Below are 17,917 nucleotides of genomic sequence, written 5' to 3'. Positions count from 1 at the left end.
TAAATATGGTATTGAAACATTTCATAAGAGTGTCTCTGATTAATATTTATCATAATAAAAAATATTAATTAATATCTATCACAATAAGATATAAAATATGTTTAATTAATTTTAAATATATTATAGCAGATATTAATGTTTTTTATTGAAGTAAATATTAATCAGAGGAACTCTTATAAAATTCTTCTAATTCCATATTTAATATATTTTAATAATTGGAAAATATATTAAAAATTGATTATTCTTTAAATGTTTTAAATAGAATAGATGTCAAAAAAGTAATAACCATATAAAATATTTTATATAAATTGATAATTTTCGACCTATTATATCAAACAGAATAAAATTTATATTGAATTTTGCTGTAAAATGTAACGAAAAATTCTCTCCGTGTACAATTATTGTGCGCCGAGCTAATTAAAGTGGCGCGATCGTCCACAGAATTGGTCTATCATTTTTTTGCGAAATAATGTTTAAAAAAAGGAAAAAAGCGTTATAATTTTTCGAGTGCCCTTCAACAACGTATGTCGATTCCGAATTCCGTTAACGTTCCGTTTATGTAAGATTACAGACAGCTATGACTATAACTGCGCGTAGCTCTGAAGCTGTCATGATATTATGTAAACTTTCATGCCGTCAGGAATATGTCGATCAGCGCCACTATGTGCAGGTATTGTGCAACGCATGATTATCTTATTGTTAGCGTTCAACAATCAACGACATTATCATTTACTAGAGGAATATAAAAAAAAATATATATATACGCATATGTAATTACCTTTTTAGTTACATCTTTGATAACTTTCGGTAAAACATTGACTCGTGGATATAATTTTGAGAAGGTAAATGATAAAGTCTACGGAACTTGTAGAAGATGAATAAAATAACTGTAGAAAAAAAATAGAATAGAAGAATTGTAGAGGAAGTTAATAGTTTCACTCGCGATAAATAAATGAACATATGTGAAAATGTGTGAAACACATCATGAACATGGATGTGTTCTGATTACACGCTTCTGGCATAAAATGCATGTCCTTGTACGGCCTGGCTCTAGCAAAAAAAAACGCAACAAGATGGAATATAATTCGCGACACAATGATAAAGAGGAGATGATTTCTCGTGTAAGAGTAAACCTGAAAAATTGAGACGCTAATTTCGTGAAAGATAGGATGAAATAAAGAAAAGAATCCTAAATTTTTCAGAGATATTTCACAGCCTGTAGATTACACACAATCATCTTCGCAGTATCGGGAGAGATATGGATGATTAAATCACATTTGAACGCAAAACAGTGACAGTCTCACGTAAAGAGAACAGTGTTTCAGAGTTTCACGTCGACGCCGAGTATCTCGCCGGACGACGACGTGTTTCAACATTTATCGTTGACGTACTCTCGAAACCACGGATCCATGTATCAGGGATTACCATGTTCCCCGTCCCAGCCCGCATTTAAACGCGGAATTACTAACGGCGCCGAGTGGTACCCGCTTACCGGCGGAATGCAAGACTTTAACTACGTGTGGAACGGATGTATGGAAATTACCTTGGAACTTTCTTGCTGCAAATATCCGCCGGCCTCGGATCTGCCTCACTACTGGGAGGAAAATCGAGCGGTGAGTCTCCCAGAGTACATTTTTTCAAATATGTATCTCTTGCAAGATTTATTCATCGTTCCTCCTAAAATTCCATAAAATATAAATATATATATAAAATAGAAATATATTATAGATAAAATATAAATATATAACTAAAATATGAAAAAATAAATCTCACTTTTGAGATATGTAATAGTAACAAAATGATTAATGATCTCTTAAGATTTGCGAAACTTATCAGCGCATGTGTTTTGTGGTCTTTTTAGTCTTTAATCAAGTTCTTGGCAGAAGCTCACAGAGGCGTTCACGGTTTCGTTGTCGATGAAAACGGCAATCCCATTGAAAGAGCGTCGGTTAAAGTGAAATCACGAGATGTCAGCTTTTCGACGACCAAATACGGCGAATTTTGGAGAATTCTGCTACCTGGCGTTTACAAGTTAGAGGTATGTTGTAATCCTTTTATGCAACCACTTTCTTATCACTAGATAAAATTAAAGATAAAATTTAAAAAAATAACGCTATTCATTTTTGCTACATCATCTTATACATCTATTTTGTACGTCAGGTATTCTCGAATGGATATATACCTCGCGAGATCGAATTTGTGGTAATCGAGCAGCATCCGACGCTCCTTAATGTTACGCTTTACTCGGCAAAGGTAAGCAATGCATAAAAATAGAACGCAAATAGCGCAACTTTTTTCTCGACATATATTCTGTAAACTACCTTTCATATCCATCGATTTTAGCTCCTTAAAATTTATTTTAGCAAAAGGATTAATTCTCAATCATATCTCTCTCCATGACGTCCACAGGGGGCAAAATTTGCGCCAGTAAAAAACCAAGCATTTGCTCTCTTGAATAAATACTGGAATTTATTTGCATATTTAATATTAAAAGAATTAAAATAATAAAATAACAAAAAAAAATCATAAAATAAAAATAAGAAATAAGAAATATTTAATTATGTCCTCTCCTGGAAAAAAATCCTGGGGACGCCCATGTTTTTCTCATGTATATTTTACAAGAATGGTTGTTTGTACCCGAAACAGAGACAGTACAACGAGGAAAACGGATCTGTTTTGTATACCGGAAACACTGGCGGAAGGCCTTATCCGCATCGAGACCATACGTTGCCCTATCGACCACAATCCGGAGTTAATACCGCGGCCGATGCCAATAGCGGTATCTTCTCGTCTATCAGTAACGGATTTAACACCTTTGTGACCAACCTTTTCGGATAGTCTCGTGAAATCTGCCGCGCGCGAAAGGATGAATATGTTTAATTATTTATTTCTTCTATATATAATATATTATACTGTGTATAAAATAAGATAAAGAGTTTAGTCTATTCGTGGCTATTCACGGGAAAGCCGCGGTAAAGTGCAGATGCATAATCCGATTAATCGGCAAAATACTGCCAAAATACTAGCGCGAACTATATTGCACGTTTAAGTCTGATATAATCTCTGCGTGTTACAAAAACTAAATTCATTTATGGAAACTTGTCGAACGTGTATTGAAAAAAGGGTACTTTCTATTGTATTTATAAAGGCAGAAACGCGCGACTATATATTTTCACTTTATTATACAATCAGCGGTACCTAATATAGGAAATTTAGTGCTTCTGGTACCTACAGTATCTAAGTAAGCGAACTTGTTGTGTATAGAAAGAATAATATCAATATAATCACCGCAATTAATTCTCCAATTTAGGTGATATAAATTTGTTGTTCATTATTAGTTGTTGTCGCCGCTGTTTACAGCAATGACGCTGAAATACAATTGTCAAGTAAAAAGAAAAAAAAGAGATAACAAGAGTGTTTGTGTTATTCCTTAAACTGTGTAATCGTCCGTACAATAGCCGCAATCCACGTCGCCGCGGCGAATGCGCCAGCATCCACTTCCGTCAAGTACCGAGCTTGTTTTACGTAACTAGCTCGTCCTGCTCTATAATCACATACGTATAACGTACGCTTTTAAAATAATCAAGTATAATTTAAATCCTTGTAATTTTTTTTATAGAGCTCTCTAATTTCTGACGCATACAGGATAATTTATTTCTTTTTTTAAACATGTGCGTGTTAATCTATCGTAATTTTTATACTCACTTGGGTTTCATATTTTTCGTAGACTCGCATCCTTTCCACGCCGCCGCGGCTAATCCGTCATAAAAGTTGCTCGGATGTTCCTTCAACATTTTTTCATACATCGTACACACCGCGTCCATCGTATCGATCTAAAAAAATATATCGATTTAATACAAACTTCTTACCATTCTATGCTATTTAAATACATTTTTATAAGATAATGAATTATTTTCTATCGTAATAAAACTACCAATTTTCTATCGTTATTAATAATATATTATATAACGGTGCTAAAAATACAAACCATAGTCCTGTCTCCGGCTTTTGCTTTTCCATATTTTTCTAAACAATTTAATCCACTGCGAAACGCATAAAACCAACCATGTTGCAAGTTTTCTCCTTGCTTGGATAAAGCCAGCTCCTTCGCACCAGTCGTAAAGAATAAACAATACAAAGCTCCGGATGTTCCGCCCATATGTTCCTCCGCTATATTCGCTATTTCCGATAACAACGCTGCTGGATGCGACAAGAATAAGTTGTCCAAATTGTTTAATATACCTATAAATATACAGAAGATATAGTAAATTTATTTAACAGATTTTAGTTAATATTATTTTGCAATATATCGAAAATATCATATGTTTATAATTTATATAATAAATATATTATTTATTTAATTATTATAATTATATTTTTTAAATAATCAAATATATATAAATATATAAATTCATTTTTCAATAAATAAATAAAATCAATAAATGAAAGAAAGGAGATATAATATATAATATATACATATGTACCATCGGCAAATCTTTTCAGCGTCGAACCGCAGTCTCCGTCTCCGCATCCGCGGTCCAGCTCGTTGAGATAAGCCTCTTGCTCGACAATAGCCGCACATGCATTTTCCAAACACGATTTCATCAGACGTTGCTCGTGTACGTTTAAACATATTCCTATCTTCTCCGCTTCCTTCTTCTCCGCGACTTTAAACGGGATACGTGTGACGGTCGAAGGGATACTATAGCTGCAACCCGGCCAACAAGGTGCCGTCGTTTCTTCGTCAAGGCACTTGACGAATACATCCCCGTAACTTTCAGTTAACTTGAGCAAACTCACATGTATACCGGCGCTATTCAAAGATGTCATTAAAACACCGGAATAGACCCGAACAGGCTCAATCTTCATATTTCCTGTGTATCAAGAGAGAGAGAATTAACATGATTATAAGTATAATAAAAGAGAAATTACCAGAATAGAGAGTGAGTTAATTAAAAATGAAAATTTGTATAATTATAATTGAAAATTATATATAATTAAAAATTTTATCACAAGAACGATAGACGTTCATTATCAAAGATTCGCAATTAAGCAATGTTGTTTGTCAACGAATGAATATAATTAATATGGTATAATTAATCCGGCGCGCTTTAAATGGCCCGTATTAGGTATACTAGTGAATTAAGATAACGTGTTACTCACGAAGCTGAGTTACAATTTCGTAAACGACGATCCCTTGCTCCAATTGACTTAAAGCACCGAAATTGTTAACTATCACCGCGACCGAGTCATTAGCGGCCAAAGATAAGGCCTCGCAAATGCGTTTCAGCATTAGCGTCACCAGCACGGATGCGCTCCCGAGCTTGATTCTCTCGTATCCCGCCTCCCCGTGCACACCCATTCCGCACTCTATCTCGTCCTGTGCAAGCTCGAACATGAGGCCTTGACCTGCATTCAATTTTCTCTCGGTAACGTACAGAGTGATTCTAAAATAAGCCATAGATAGATGTTCTCTCATCGGTATAAAATTAATTTCCTTTTTTTTAGTAAAATATCGATACGCATATAGAGTCTCTGAGCTGTCAGCGACTTTTCCTTCGCTAAGATTATCAACACATACATATATATCTCTTTGAGATATTTCGGGAAGATTGTAGACTTAAGCTTATGATGAGAGAACAAACATTCGAAAGTGGCTGCTCAGTCTAGCGATACTCGCTTATTTACTTTGTCTCGACTCGAGTTGAACGGTAACTTAACTTGTCTCTAACTGTAGAATTACCTGGCAAAGCGCAGGCTGATAGCCCGACCCCGTACGTCGCTGTGTTTAGCGAAACGTTTCGCGCAATTTCTACTACCTCGGCCAGAGAAAGCCCCCGTTCAGCGAAAGCGCCCGCGATTTTGATAACGAATAGCATGCCCACCAGCCCTCGTTTACCGGCCACGCTCTGCTCGTTTGCGGGAATGCTGCAGTCATCGCCGACGATTATTTCCTCCACCTGAACATTTTGCAAATATCCATGTTAATAGCTCTCTCTCTCTCCTTCTCTCTCTTGTATATTTATTTATGCGCGGGAGAAATGGAATGGAAATCTTATCACCTTGATGCCGGCTTGTTGAGCCTTCTTGATCGCTATACCGAAGTTCAGACAGTCTCCCGTATAATTAGGCACCACGACCAGAATACCAGCTGAAAGAAAGAAAAAACGATGATGTGACGTTAATGAAACATTTTTTTATAAACAATAAAATAAGCCACATGCAAAAAAAAACGTACGCGATAGAACCTTTGTTATTTTCTGCAATGCACCGGAGAGCGTGCGTGATATGTATAGACGGTGGTGCCGCAAAAATAGATCCCGCTACGGATGCTGTCAACATGCCGCTTCCGACAAAGCCTAGAAATAATTTTAAATAATTTTAAACAATGTCGCGTGAAAAAGAATCGACAATATGTGTCATGTGGGAAAAGATTTATGTTTTCATTTTAAGTCACGTGACTTTTGCTAAATTAATAAAGCTAATTTAATTTAATAAAGATTTTTTAAAGCATTTTAATAATAACTTTCAAATCGAAAAATATGTGAAATCGATAGAGAGAAAATTGAAAATATTATCAATAACAATTTTAATTTTTCTCCAAGGAAGATACTCTTCTATTCATTTTATTTAAATAAAACAAGAGATCTTTCGATTATGAAGTTTTCAGCAGTACTAGGGATAGAGGTAAAACGGCGGCTTAATTAAGAGAGAATTAATTACCTGCGGCAAATGGTTCGTGTCCGCTGCCACCACCGCAAAGCAATGCTACTTTATCTTTTCGATCTCTGCACTAAAACATATATACAAGTGAATAATTGTATTTGAACGAGTTTATTACTTATAATAGAATAAATAATTATTTTATTTTAAATTATTATCGAGAAATTTAAATTAATTCGAATGATACTATACGAAAAAGGCAGTGTATCAAATTCTTTTAGATACGTCTCTATTATTGTTTGTCAGCCGAACAATTATATATATATAATATTAATTTATATTATATATATTATAAATATTATATTATAAATTTACATTGTAATATAATAATATTAATTTATATTATAATATAAATATAATTAATGTATAATATTAATTTAAAATATATAAATATATAATTGTTCAGCTATATATAATATAGTAGTTTCTTATATCACACATATGTGAACCTGACCTTCTAATAGAACACAATAATGGCGCTAATCAAAGACGCTAGATCTAACTAATGTAAAAGTATTTCTGTTATATATACTTACATCTGGCGACAATACGACTCCGTGCGATGGATGATGCTCCAATCGCGGATACGCATAAGATAATCCCGACACAGTCTCCCACACGGCGTCGTCTAATGAATTAATCAAATTCTTCGGCGCTGTCATTTTCGACGTGATCGTAAAAGCTGCTAGCTACATATATAATCCGAACGAATCGGACATGAGCGGGTGACCGCGTTGACCTCTACTTTAAGATCGAACAGATTACGGAAACACGCTTCTTCGAATGACGCGTTTGATAACAGAGATGATCTAGGGGCCGGACGACGTGACGGAACTGACGTTTATGACGTTTAATTCTCTGCGCTTGAGTCTGAAATGGAGTTAATGATTTACGTAACACATGCAGAAAAAACGCGAGCGTTTTTTTTAGATAATTATGTCGTAAACGTTAAAATATATACGTACAAGCTTATTTATTTTTACAAATCTTGCAGCTAATTTGTAGTTAATTTCTTAATTGTCAAGATAAATTCAACATTGCGGACATTTTATGCTTTTTAATATTCTCTTCCTTCTTCTTTCTTCTTTTTTAATATTCATCTCTTCTTTCTTCTTTCTGTTCGGCAAAATTAAATTCGAAGTTAAAATAAAAAAGATTTTTATCATATTTATATCTATATATTAATTACCTTTATTTTATATTACATTTTTTTCTATTTAGTATATCATCTTTGAATTATGTTTTTTTACTCATCAGAAAATAGATGAGGTTATTGCACCGTATTATTTTCCATAAATGCATGAGTAATAAAAATAATAAATGATTTAAAGATAATATAATAAATTGAAAATATATACAATAATATAAGAGAAAATAATAGAGAATTTAAGTTGTAGACTTTAATTTATATTTTATATATGTAAATATATAATGTACAATAACAATTGTATCTTTTATGCGGAAAGAACAGGTTATTTTTTGGAAATAATTTTCAAGAATGCAATAATCGCGCACTCGCACAAATTACATTGATATTGTTTAAGTTAAACTCTCGTTAGCATACCTCAGTGCAAATACTTTCCGTTTCGTCATTTCTATCGAATAATACACATCATTAATCATCTTTACTTCGCCGATTCAAATCTGCAAAAAATGACCGGTTGCTCCGAAACGATCTTGAAATGTCAAAGTGGCGCCCTCTTACGTCATCGCGAGCTGTCAAATCGCCGCCATGACAGCTGGACATTGGGGCCTGTTTTCATGTTCGAGATGATTTCAAGTACGCTTTTCAAGTAACTATACGCCTTCCGATTGGCTGAATGTGTCTGGACAAAATCCTAAAATCGAGATCGCACTTTGAACAGGAACAAACTTTACCCGAACACGGCGCTCTACATTCTTTTCTTTTTTTTCAGACGAGGACGCACAATTGATGTCGCATGGTGTGTAATTTTTCGCGACTGTCACGCACTTCTGTTTGTGTGAATGCCGATCCGGGACGTCGAGGGGTCTCGATGAAGATGAAGCGAATGAAAAGCGAGGTGATCAGCGCAACGATCGAGTCTTATTTGAAGCGACGTCATTATCAGGTGCTCGTATTTATTTGGAGCTTTTTTTTCCACAAAAATTAAAATCACTTTTAAAACTGAACGGTGTGGTAACCTCCGTCATGTTCGCAGACCAACGACGTCCACTACAAGAGCGAGCAGTTGTTTTGTCAGACCAGCGACCAAATGACGTTAAACGCGACAGCTGAATGCGGAACCTCTCAGGATAATTCCATAGTTTTTAGTGCGATCACTATTGATGTTACTGCAGCTGATAAAGCTTATCAACAGTAAGGTTTGCTAATTAGCATTCCTCTTCAGACTGCATAGTATACAATCTTGGCCCAGTCTAGAAGAAGAAAAGCATCTTCTATGTAGACAGAATGTTGTGTATTAATTTTATGATTGTTATATAATTTCTTGGAAAGTTCATTTCTACAAGTTCTATGAAAGAAGTAAAAGTTTGAGATAAAATTGTTTAGTCTTGTTAAAGTATGCTCAGAGTTTTATAACAATTCTATTTATTCAATGTCTTCTTCTGTAGAAACAAAGATTTAAACGATACCAGTGATCATTGTTGTTATAAAAATGTTAAAGCTGATATTTTTGAGATTAGGAATTTAAAATTCTATCAGATCAATAAAATACAGTCAGCATGTTGGAATTATACTATTAATAATAATTTCTGGATTATATCTTAAATTAAAAATATTTATACTCTTATTCATATTAAATTAACATATTTTTTTTATTAATAAGTTAATATATTAGTTAATATACTAACAATTTTACAAAATAATAAGATAATTATGATATACAATATATTAAAATTCTAATTCTTTTAGATTGAAGAAATGGATGAATATCATAGTCAATGAAAAAATAAAAGTAGAATTGCAAGGACTTTTGTATCCAATATTTTGTCATCTTTATCTAGAGATGCTACATGCTGGTAACAGACAGGCTGCAATCCAATTTTTAAAGGCGCATCAGAATGAATTTATTAGCGATACTGAGAAAGATTTCTTAGAAGAATTATCTAGGGTATTTTCAGTACAGGATATTGAATTGAGACCTTTGGTGAATGCATTCAGAACTAGAAAGTACAAAGTAGATCTGTCTGAGTTAGCTCACATTTCTCTACGACAATATCTTACAAGATGTGGACATATAATATTACTGCAGGTACTATAATTAATTGTATTTGCATTTATATACATCTAAATATATTTCACAATTTAAATTTTCTAAAGAATTAACACAATATTCAATTTTTTCCACTAATTTCTCTATCAATTGATATTGAAGTAATATATTCTAACAGCACAAAAGAAAGATTGCAAAAAATCAAAATATGAATTTATTTATTGTTTAGCTTTTTTTTAATCTTAGTGACATCTACTGTCAAGATTTTATGTTAAAATTCTTTCTTTTATAGATTATAAATACACATATCACGATAATCAGAAAGGCAGGCAGTCCAAAAATGGATGGAGAGACACATGAAGAAAAAAGTCAAAGATATGAAACAAATATTAATGGTCATGTGGAACAACCATCTGGTACAGGTGTTGATCGTGAAATGCGAGAATTACAGGAAGCAATACGATTAATACGAAATAATTCTCATCAAGCATTAAGAATATTTACAGTGAAGAATGCTGTGGAAAAGTAAGTGGGATTGTAAATCTTTTCTACGATGCATGTGTGATATTTATATTTAATGTATCTCTCATAATATATATATATTTTTTTTGTTATAGTGCAAGTTGTGGTCTTATTGCACCTAAAATGGATAAATTAGCGGTAGGATTTAGTACGGCCGAAATACGCTTATGGGGTATAGGTGAAACGGTTTTAGTTAAACATAAAGATAAGCAAACGCATGTTCCATTTGTCTGTGATGTATCACCGTTTTATAAATTTAACGAGCACGAAAGCACAATGTAAGTCGCGACGACACTATTTTCTTATTTAAGTTGAAGCTGATATAACATCTTATGAAACAATTACGCAATTTTATAACAACAGAAGAAGCGAAGCAGGGGCGATAATATTAAGAGGGCACACAGACGTAGTGCACGATTTAAGATTTATTCCAGAAGCAGACATTCTTCTTTCTGTATCAAGTGACAAAGATATGAGAGCATGGAGACTCAACGATTACTCGTGCGCAGCAGTGTACAGGTAATAGTAATTAATCAAAGAAAATATCGTGACATTTTTTATCTTGTAAAATAAAAATATTTAACTACAAGTCGAATAACATTAAAATTTGTAATTATATAGTTTCTAAATTAATATATTTTCCCTTTTTTTTTATTTGCTTACAATTATTTTTAGTTCATTTTTTCCATCTCTTGATTGCTAACTTTATCTTAAACAATATTTAATAGAAAAAAAACGCGATAAATCTTATTGCATCAAATTGATACAAATCGACATAATGAAATGTATTATATGTATATATAATGTTGAATTTTTTTATTGCAGTGGTCATAGTTACCCGATTTGGTGTATGGATACCAGTGTGTTCAATTTATATACCGCAACAGGTTCACATGATAGAACTGCCAAATTATGGTCATTGGATAGAACGTTTCCCTTAAGAATATTTGCTGGTCATTTTTTAGATGTCAATGTATGTTTCTTATTATTATGGATTTATATGTATATATTTGTTTTAGTATTATAATTACACGATATATATTTATGCCCACATTTTATTTTAGTGCATAAAATTCCATCCAAACGCCCGATACTTGGCGACTGGTTCCGCCGACAAAACCATAAGATTATGGGCCAAAGATGATGGGAATTTAGTACGGGTATATGTCGGAGCGCAATCGACCATTTACACTTTAGCTTTTAGTCCAGATGGGAAATATCTAGCTGCCGCAGGTAATTAAACCTAACAAGAGATATAAATGATATAATCAGAAAATTATATTCAATATAAATATTTATCTTTTATTGGAAACATGTTGCTTAGGTGATGACAAATGTATATCCATATGGGATTTAGCATCTAATGCATTACTTACTGAATTGAAAGGCCACGAAGATACAATCATGAATGTAGACTGGAGTTTGGATGGCCAATATATTGCCAGTGCAAGCATAGATGGTATTGTACGATTGTGGCCTACTCAAGATTTTATCAACACTTTGAATGGGTATGCTTATAAATTTTCTTTCAAAATTTCAACTTGTTTGACTTATTTTAAATTGCCTACTGTTTTTTAGAGGATCATCAAGCGCGATATCTCAAACGGAGGCGCAAATATTTTCAACATCTTGCTCAAGCATTCTTTCATTGAATTATTATAAGAAAAACAATTCATTTATTTGTATCGGTACAGCATAAGATCTTATTATTTATTGCTGTGCTATTTGTGAATGAAATATATTTTTAAATTCGATTTTTTTATCTAGTTAAACACTAGTGAACATTTTTCAGTACATTTTACTGTTCTCATTAACATTATACTCATCTATTTTATATATTGCATCCGAAGCTAAAAATTACTCATAGCATCCAACATAATACATTCTTACATTATAAATAGAAAATGCGTTAGTGGTCGAGTACTTTGTATATAACTAAAAATTTGTTATTTGCTCTATAATTTTTGTATATACTGTATATTAATTTTTCATATCATTACTTTTAATATTCTTTTATATATTATAAAAAAACATTTTTTGCGTTTGTAATGATCAAGCTTGACTGACAGATGTAATCAAATATTTTTTATTTATCATACATATCTTCGTTTTTCAATTAGCACCAGAAAATTTGATTTTTTTCTTAATTTTAAACATAATTATATCTCTATGTCATAATTGAAATCAAGCATTATAATGCTATGTCATTGTGCGCATGTAAGATTCTTGTGAAAATATTTTCCAACAATAGTTTATTGACAATTTTTTGTTTTGTTATAAAGACTTTATAAGTTGTAAATAATGTTAAAAAAATAAGAAAAAAAATACAATTTTTATCAAATAATGTATGCATTTTTATTATACAATTTGCATCACATTTATTTTAAAATAGAGTATTTTTAATTTTTCTTTTTCTTTTTCTTCTTCCCAACTTTTTTGTTATAAACAATGGGTGATTCTTGTTGAACTTCTGCCTTTCGTTTTAATGTTTCTTTCATAGAATTTTCTTCAGTGTCACTGACAGTTTCTTTATTTAGTGGAGGAATACTAAAGTCTGGAATCTATAATCAAACAAAATTAACACAAACATTACAAATGTTAAATTATATAAATTCTTTTGAAATATATATTGAAATAAAATTTTAATCTTTTTTTCTATACATAGATATATACTTACTTCTGGCTTTACGAGTTTAAAAACTAATTTTTCATGTTGAACATTAGATCTGTCCAAACTCAGTTGCACGACGATAGAATCAAATGCCCGAAATACAACATTTCCACAAGTTTGAGATTGATCTTCTGAATTATACGTGAACGTGACAGAGTTCGACGAAGCGGGATTATTTAGATACAGTGTTCCTTCTAAACCGTATTTCGGTATAAGAACTTGCAAAGCATTTTTTCGGACAAAAAGAATATATCCTTCCTCATCCTGAATTTTATTGCGGAAAAATAGCTGAAACACACAATACAATCTCGTCAAAAGATCAAATTCTCTTGTTCCAAATTATGAACAAAGAATATTAGTAAAATATTTTTACACTAAATATACTAACATGTGTGTGAAGAGCAACTGAAGCTCGACCAGCGTATTGAGCCATTCGATTTCGATAATTTAAATTGTGACACAGCAGATGATTGTTCTTTTTATCCAATAAAGCTGGATAAGTTGCATCGGCGCCTATACATACGGCCAACAATCGGTGTACGATTATATCCGCATATCTAGAAGATAATCATGTGATACGATTAGAGAAGTATAAATTGGAATTGATTTAATTGCATAGTGATAGCTTTCGGACAACTTGCCTTCGAATGGGAGATGTAAAATGAGTATAAATGGGACATGCTAATCCAAAATGCTTAAATTCTTCCTGTTGATGCATTCCACTGATGAAATACACCGCTTGTAACATACATCGAGTAGCTAATATCTTTAGCATTGTGTTAAAGTAAGGATTCGATTCCTTATTACTTTCTTCCAGTGATCGCGCCAACTCTTTACCAGTACTTGTATTAATAATAAAACCCTACAATCAATTTTAAAATATATTGTAGCCATTGATATTAAGTAATAAATATATATAGAGTGACTAATGTAAAGAAATTATTGCAACTTTATACATTTTTGAATATCTTCATTATACTTAAATTTCGAAATTTAATTTTTAAATTAAATTAAGATCCATACTTGATTTTTTGCAGCTTTAATTAATGGCTCAAAGTTACTTTGCGGTGGTTCGGGATGTCTTCTTAGTAAAGCACATTCTGGAAATTCTGCCAATATTTTTTCAGCGACACTAATATTTGCAAGCAACATAAATTCCTCCACCATAGAATTAGTTTCTCTCAGCTTCTTTGCTTCCACGTCAATAGGATCGTGAGTCTCGCTGTCTACTTGGAAACGTATTTCTGGTGATGCTAAAGTTAAAGCACTGCAAAGAAATTATTTAATATTATTAAATGTAAAAAAGCAATTTAGTATAATCTAAAATATAATTTAGATTTTATAAGTGTACCCATTTTCAAGACGTTTCTTCTTTAACTTTTTAGCTAATTGATTCAATCCTCTTAATGATTGTGCAATAGCATCTTGCTGAGTGACGTCATCAATTTTCAATTGAGCTTCTTCATACGTCATAGCTTGACGCGAACAAATTATAGATTTGCAAAATCTTGTGCTGATTATATTTGCATCAGGGTCAATTTCCCATATACAAGTAAATGCGAATCTTTCTTCTTTCCCACGCAAAGAACAAAGGTTTGAGCTGAGTAATTCTGAAATATTAATCATTTTATAATTATACGCTTTATTCTCTTTATACTAGAAAAATATCTATACGACATATAATAATATATAATTGTAACAAAACTTTTACCTGGGACCATATCAATTCGTTTATCGACAAGATACACAGTGGTAGCTCGTAAAGCTGCTTCCTTGTCCAATGCAGTTCCGGGTCTTATAAAGTGCGACACATCCGCGATATGCACACCAACATTGAAATTACCATTTGGTAAACTTCTGCAATGTAATGCATCATCAATATCAGTGCAGCCTGGTGGATCCACAGAACAGATATCCAGATGTCGAAGATCTTCTCTTTGCGCAATATCCTGTAGATTTAATAAATTACACACTTTTATATTAAGCATAAATTAATTTGCGCATTTTTCATTATATTCATTCAATTATTTATATTCGTAGAGTCGACTCATTCTTTGTGCAATCAGTAATTCAAAATTGACTGATTCAATGAATTTTCAATCAAATAAATATATATATATATATATAAAATAAATATATAAATTAAAATAAATAAATATAAATAAATAAATATAAAATATATATATATTAAAAATCTTTACCACTTCTGTAATAATCCATGGTAATTTTGGAAGAAAGCTAAGAACAGCATCAGAGAAATGGCTATGTGGAACATCATGTTCCAGAAGTAACACTTCATTCTCTGTATCTTTGTCTCCTATATTGCCGAGCGCTCGTACAAAGTGGCCAAGTGGATATCTCGAGTTTCGCGGCCATGAATCGAGTGCGACAATAATTCTTTGCTTACTTAATATTTCAGCCTGTCGAGTTTCGATTCTTATTTTGGGAATCTTCCTCTCAGCTGGCACGAATAAATGTCTTATGTTCTATATATCAATAAGCAATATGTAATACACAATAAACATAAAAATTGTTTTAATGCATTATAGTGTGATTCTTACTTCTTTAATCGGATTTGGCTGCAATATTCCACAATACTGTCTCCACTTCCGCCTAATAATACCCACAATTTTACCAGTTGGTATTTTTTCTTTCGTTAATTTGCTCGATTTAGCGAGCTCCTTTTCATCTTCTGAAATATCATCAGCATCATCTACTGTTTGTTCATCCTGCAGAACGATTTCACTGGGAGATGACCATTCATCATCTGGTAGAATCTCAACTGCAACAATATCGCCATCGACTGCTCTGTTAAGATTAATACGTCCTTGTACAAATATCTACAACAATAATACAAAACAATATAATTACAATTTAATAATTAAACATATATCTATTGAGTTTGAGTTAATAAGTTCATTAATACTTGACAAGTATTTGAAAATTTTTTTATGACATTTTATATATATTTAAGATATTATATATATATTCACATATTTATATAATATATAATATTTTTACATATAATTTTTTATTAAATTTATTAACTTATAAAAAATTTATAAAAATTTATAATTTACACATACATATTGAATAAACATTAAATATTTTTGTCTTTAAAAAATCAAATTTTCTGTAATATATACCGCATATTAAATATTAAAATATCTGTAAATTAAATATAAATATATATCTTACAGGTTTCTCTCTTCCTTCAACATTGACATTTCCTTCAAGAAAATTTTCCCGCGATGCTGAAAATGTTCCTTGCAACAGTTTGCCAGATGATATACCATTATGCACTTCCACAGGTGTTAAATGACAAGGAAACAGTTCTCGGCCTTGAATATTCATAGTATAGGAACGTTTGCATAGTTTATCCAACAGAAAACTTGAATTTTCCAATGATGTAATATAATCTTCCACTGTGCAAAGAAAATATAGATATTTTTATAATTGTGTAATAGTTCTTAATAATATGAAAATCAAATATATCTTACTTGATAAAGCAAGTAGACCATCTTCATCTGCACGTGTTTTATTATCTACATCTTCTGTTAGCAAAACAACTTTTAAATTGTACTCATCAGAACTCAAATGATTGCTGTACCACTTGACTGCAACTCGTATTGCTCTGTCATTACGATCATTTATCTTTTCACCTGGTTCTCTTTCAATGTAAGTCCCCCTAGGAATAATAATATAAAATATTTAATTATAAAATTGTAAATATCACTACGTTCTATGTAATAAATATTACATACTGATGATGTTCATTAATAAACACATAAAATTTTCGTTTTGGATCTTTTATAATGTTTTTCAACTTTTTATATACATTTGAACTTTTGTGCCGAATCTCCTCCAACACCGTTTGCAAAATAATGACATTGGTGATAACATCTTCTTCCAATATATCTATCTACAAATAAAAATCAAATATCACATTTATATAATATAAAATTGTTATACACAATATAAAACCATTGCAAAAACAAAATGCAACTAAAACTATATATATTGAATATTTGTATTATATTATTTTAATGACTTACTTGATCCAGAATTATATTTGTATCAAGTATAAGAACGTAAGGGGATAAAATTAAAGACGATTTCGCACCAGCATCCTCTTCATCCAATATCATGTTTCGAGATCTTGCCTTACATTTCTTACACGCTTTAAATCCACAGTAAATATCATCTCTAAGATAGTGTTCTCTGACAGTCTAAAATAAAAGCAAATACCTTAAATATCCTTGTAATAAAAGTATTATACATATATATTATAAAAAATTTTTTATAAAAAAAATTAATGTGTAAATTCAATCTCATAAAAAGTTTCTAAAATTTTACAATTACCAAAAGAAAAATCATACCTTATTAAGGTATAATATTATGAGACATTTTTTATACAAAAAATTAAATGTGTAAATTTAATTTTATAAAAAATTTTGAGAATTTTACAAATTACCAAGAGAAAAATCTATACTTCGAAAAATCATACCTTAAATATATTTCCTCCCTTCGTCTTCCTAAAAAAAATCTTTGTTGTCAACATGTCTCAAGGAGGTTTATTTAAACGCTATTATTAAAAACGTAAGTGCATGTCCATAAATTCTTTAATAAAACTTATTAATCATGTACACGTTTTTTCCTGGTTATGTCTACATTAACGTACGCGCCATTTTTATTTTAGGTCTATTCGTTTTACATGCACCTTTTATCCTCGACTGCTGATTGGCTCTCGCCGATTTAGAGAGTCACCTCTCTATCTTACATTTATATACTCGAAGCATTTCTCGTA

The 17,917-nt window shown here is 31.6% G+C and overlaps 4 protein-coding genes across 13 annotated transcripts in view; 2 read left to right on the top strand and 2 right to left on the bottom strand.

Moving 5' to 3' along the window:
* Window positions 1-3,379, top strand: part of LOC114930007 (carboxypeptidase D) — a 39,408-nt gene extending 36,029 nt beyond the window's left edge. For 8 of the 10 annotated variants that reach the window (XM_085489828.1, XM_085489830.1, XM_085489829.1 and 5 more), the window contains 5 exons: window positions 641-670; window positions 1,318-1,613; window positions 1,862-2,038; window positions 2,161-2,253; window positions 2,647-3,379. In XM_085489828.1, the coding sequence (XP_085345954.1) occupies window positions 641-670; window positions 1,318-1,613; window positions 1,862-2,038; window positions 2,161-2,253; window positions 2,647-2,838 (788 nt within the window). In that variant the 3' untranslated portion in view covers window positions 2,839-3,379. Of the gene's footprint in view, window positions 1-640; window positions 671-1,317; window positions 1,614-1,861; window positions 2,039-2,160; window positions 2,254-2,363; window positions 2,560-2,646 lie in introns of those variants that run through there. The other 2 variants (XM_029301750.2, XM_029301747.2) reach the window with 2 other exon arrangements.
* LOC114930004 (triokinase/FMN cyclase) lies at window positions 3,164-7,592 on the bottom strand. The gene is made up of 10 exons (XM_029301739.2): window positions 7,260-7,592; window positions 6,724-6,793; window positions 6,249-6,359; window positions 6,063-6,151; window positions 5,744-5,960; window positions 5,164-5,409; window positions 4,485-4,874; window positions 3,989-4,242; window positions 3,706-3,833; window positions 3,164-3,544 (listed from the first exon to the last, which is right to left on the bottom strand). Exons 1-10 carry the CDS (start codon window positions 7,383-7,385, stop codon window positions 3,424-3,426), a joined length of 1,752 nt encoding a protein of 583 aa, XP_029157572.1. The 5' UTR covers window positions 7,386-7,592; the 3' UTR covers window positions 3,164-3,423.
* Window positions 7,593-8,624: 1,032 nt separating this feature from the next.
* Window positions 8,625-12,211, top strand: wda (will decrease acetylation). Its single transcript, XM_029301597.2, has 10 exons — window positions 8,625-8,813; window positions 8,904-9,061; window positions 9,617-9,956; window positions 10,210-10,442; window positions 10,535-10,717; window positions 10,803-10,958; window positions 11,265-11,412; window positions 11,504-11,672; window positions 11,764-11,947; window positions 12,018-12,211. Exons 1-10 carry the CDS (start codon window positions 8,664-8,666, stop codon window positions 12,136-12,138), a joined length of 1,842 nt encoding a protein of 613 aa, XP_029157430.2. The 5' UTR covers window positions 8,625-8,663; the 3' UTR covers window positions 12,139-12,211.
* Window positions 12,212-12,235: 24 nt separating this feature from the next.
* On the bottom strand, window positions 12,236-17,815 carry Dis3 (exosome complex exonuclease RRP44-like protein Dis3). Its single transcript, XM_029301598.2, has 14 exons — window positions 17,618-17,815; window positions 17,166-17,339; window positions 16,875-17,032; window positions 16,611-16,798; window positions 16,309-16,535; window positions 15,672-15,950; window positions 15,312-15,596; window positions 14,822-15,059; window positions 14,462-14,720; window positions 14,134-14,377; window positions 13,752-13,972; window positions 13,499-13,667; window positions 13,117-13,398; window positions 12,236-13,000 (listed from the first exon to the last, which is right to left on the bottom strand). Exons 1-14 carry the CDS (start codon window positions 17,669-17,671, stop codon window positions 12,839-12,841), a joined length of 2,940 nt encoding a protein of 979 aa, XP_029157431.2. The 5' UTR covers window positions 17,672-17,815; the 3' UTR covers window positions 12,236-12,838.
* Between the last annotated feature and the right edge of the window lie 102 nt (window positions 17,816-17,917).

This window comes from Nylanderia fulva, unplaced genomic scaffold, assembly GCF_048542155.1.
Source record: "Nylanderia fulva isolate GAGA-0341 unplaced genomic scaffold, ASM4854215v1 Scaffold9, whole genome shotgun sequence".
NCBI classification, from domain to species: Eukaryota; Metazoa; Arthropoda; class Insecta; order Hymenoptera; family Formicidae; genus Nylanderia; species Nylanderia fulva.
This window is presented reverse-complemented; position numbering and strand designations above follow the sequence as displayed.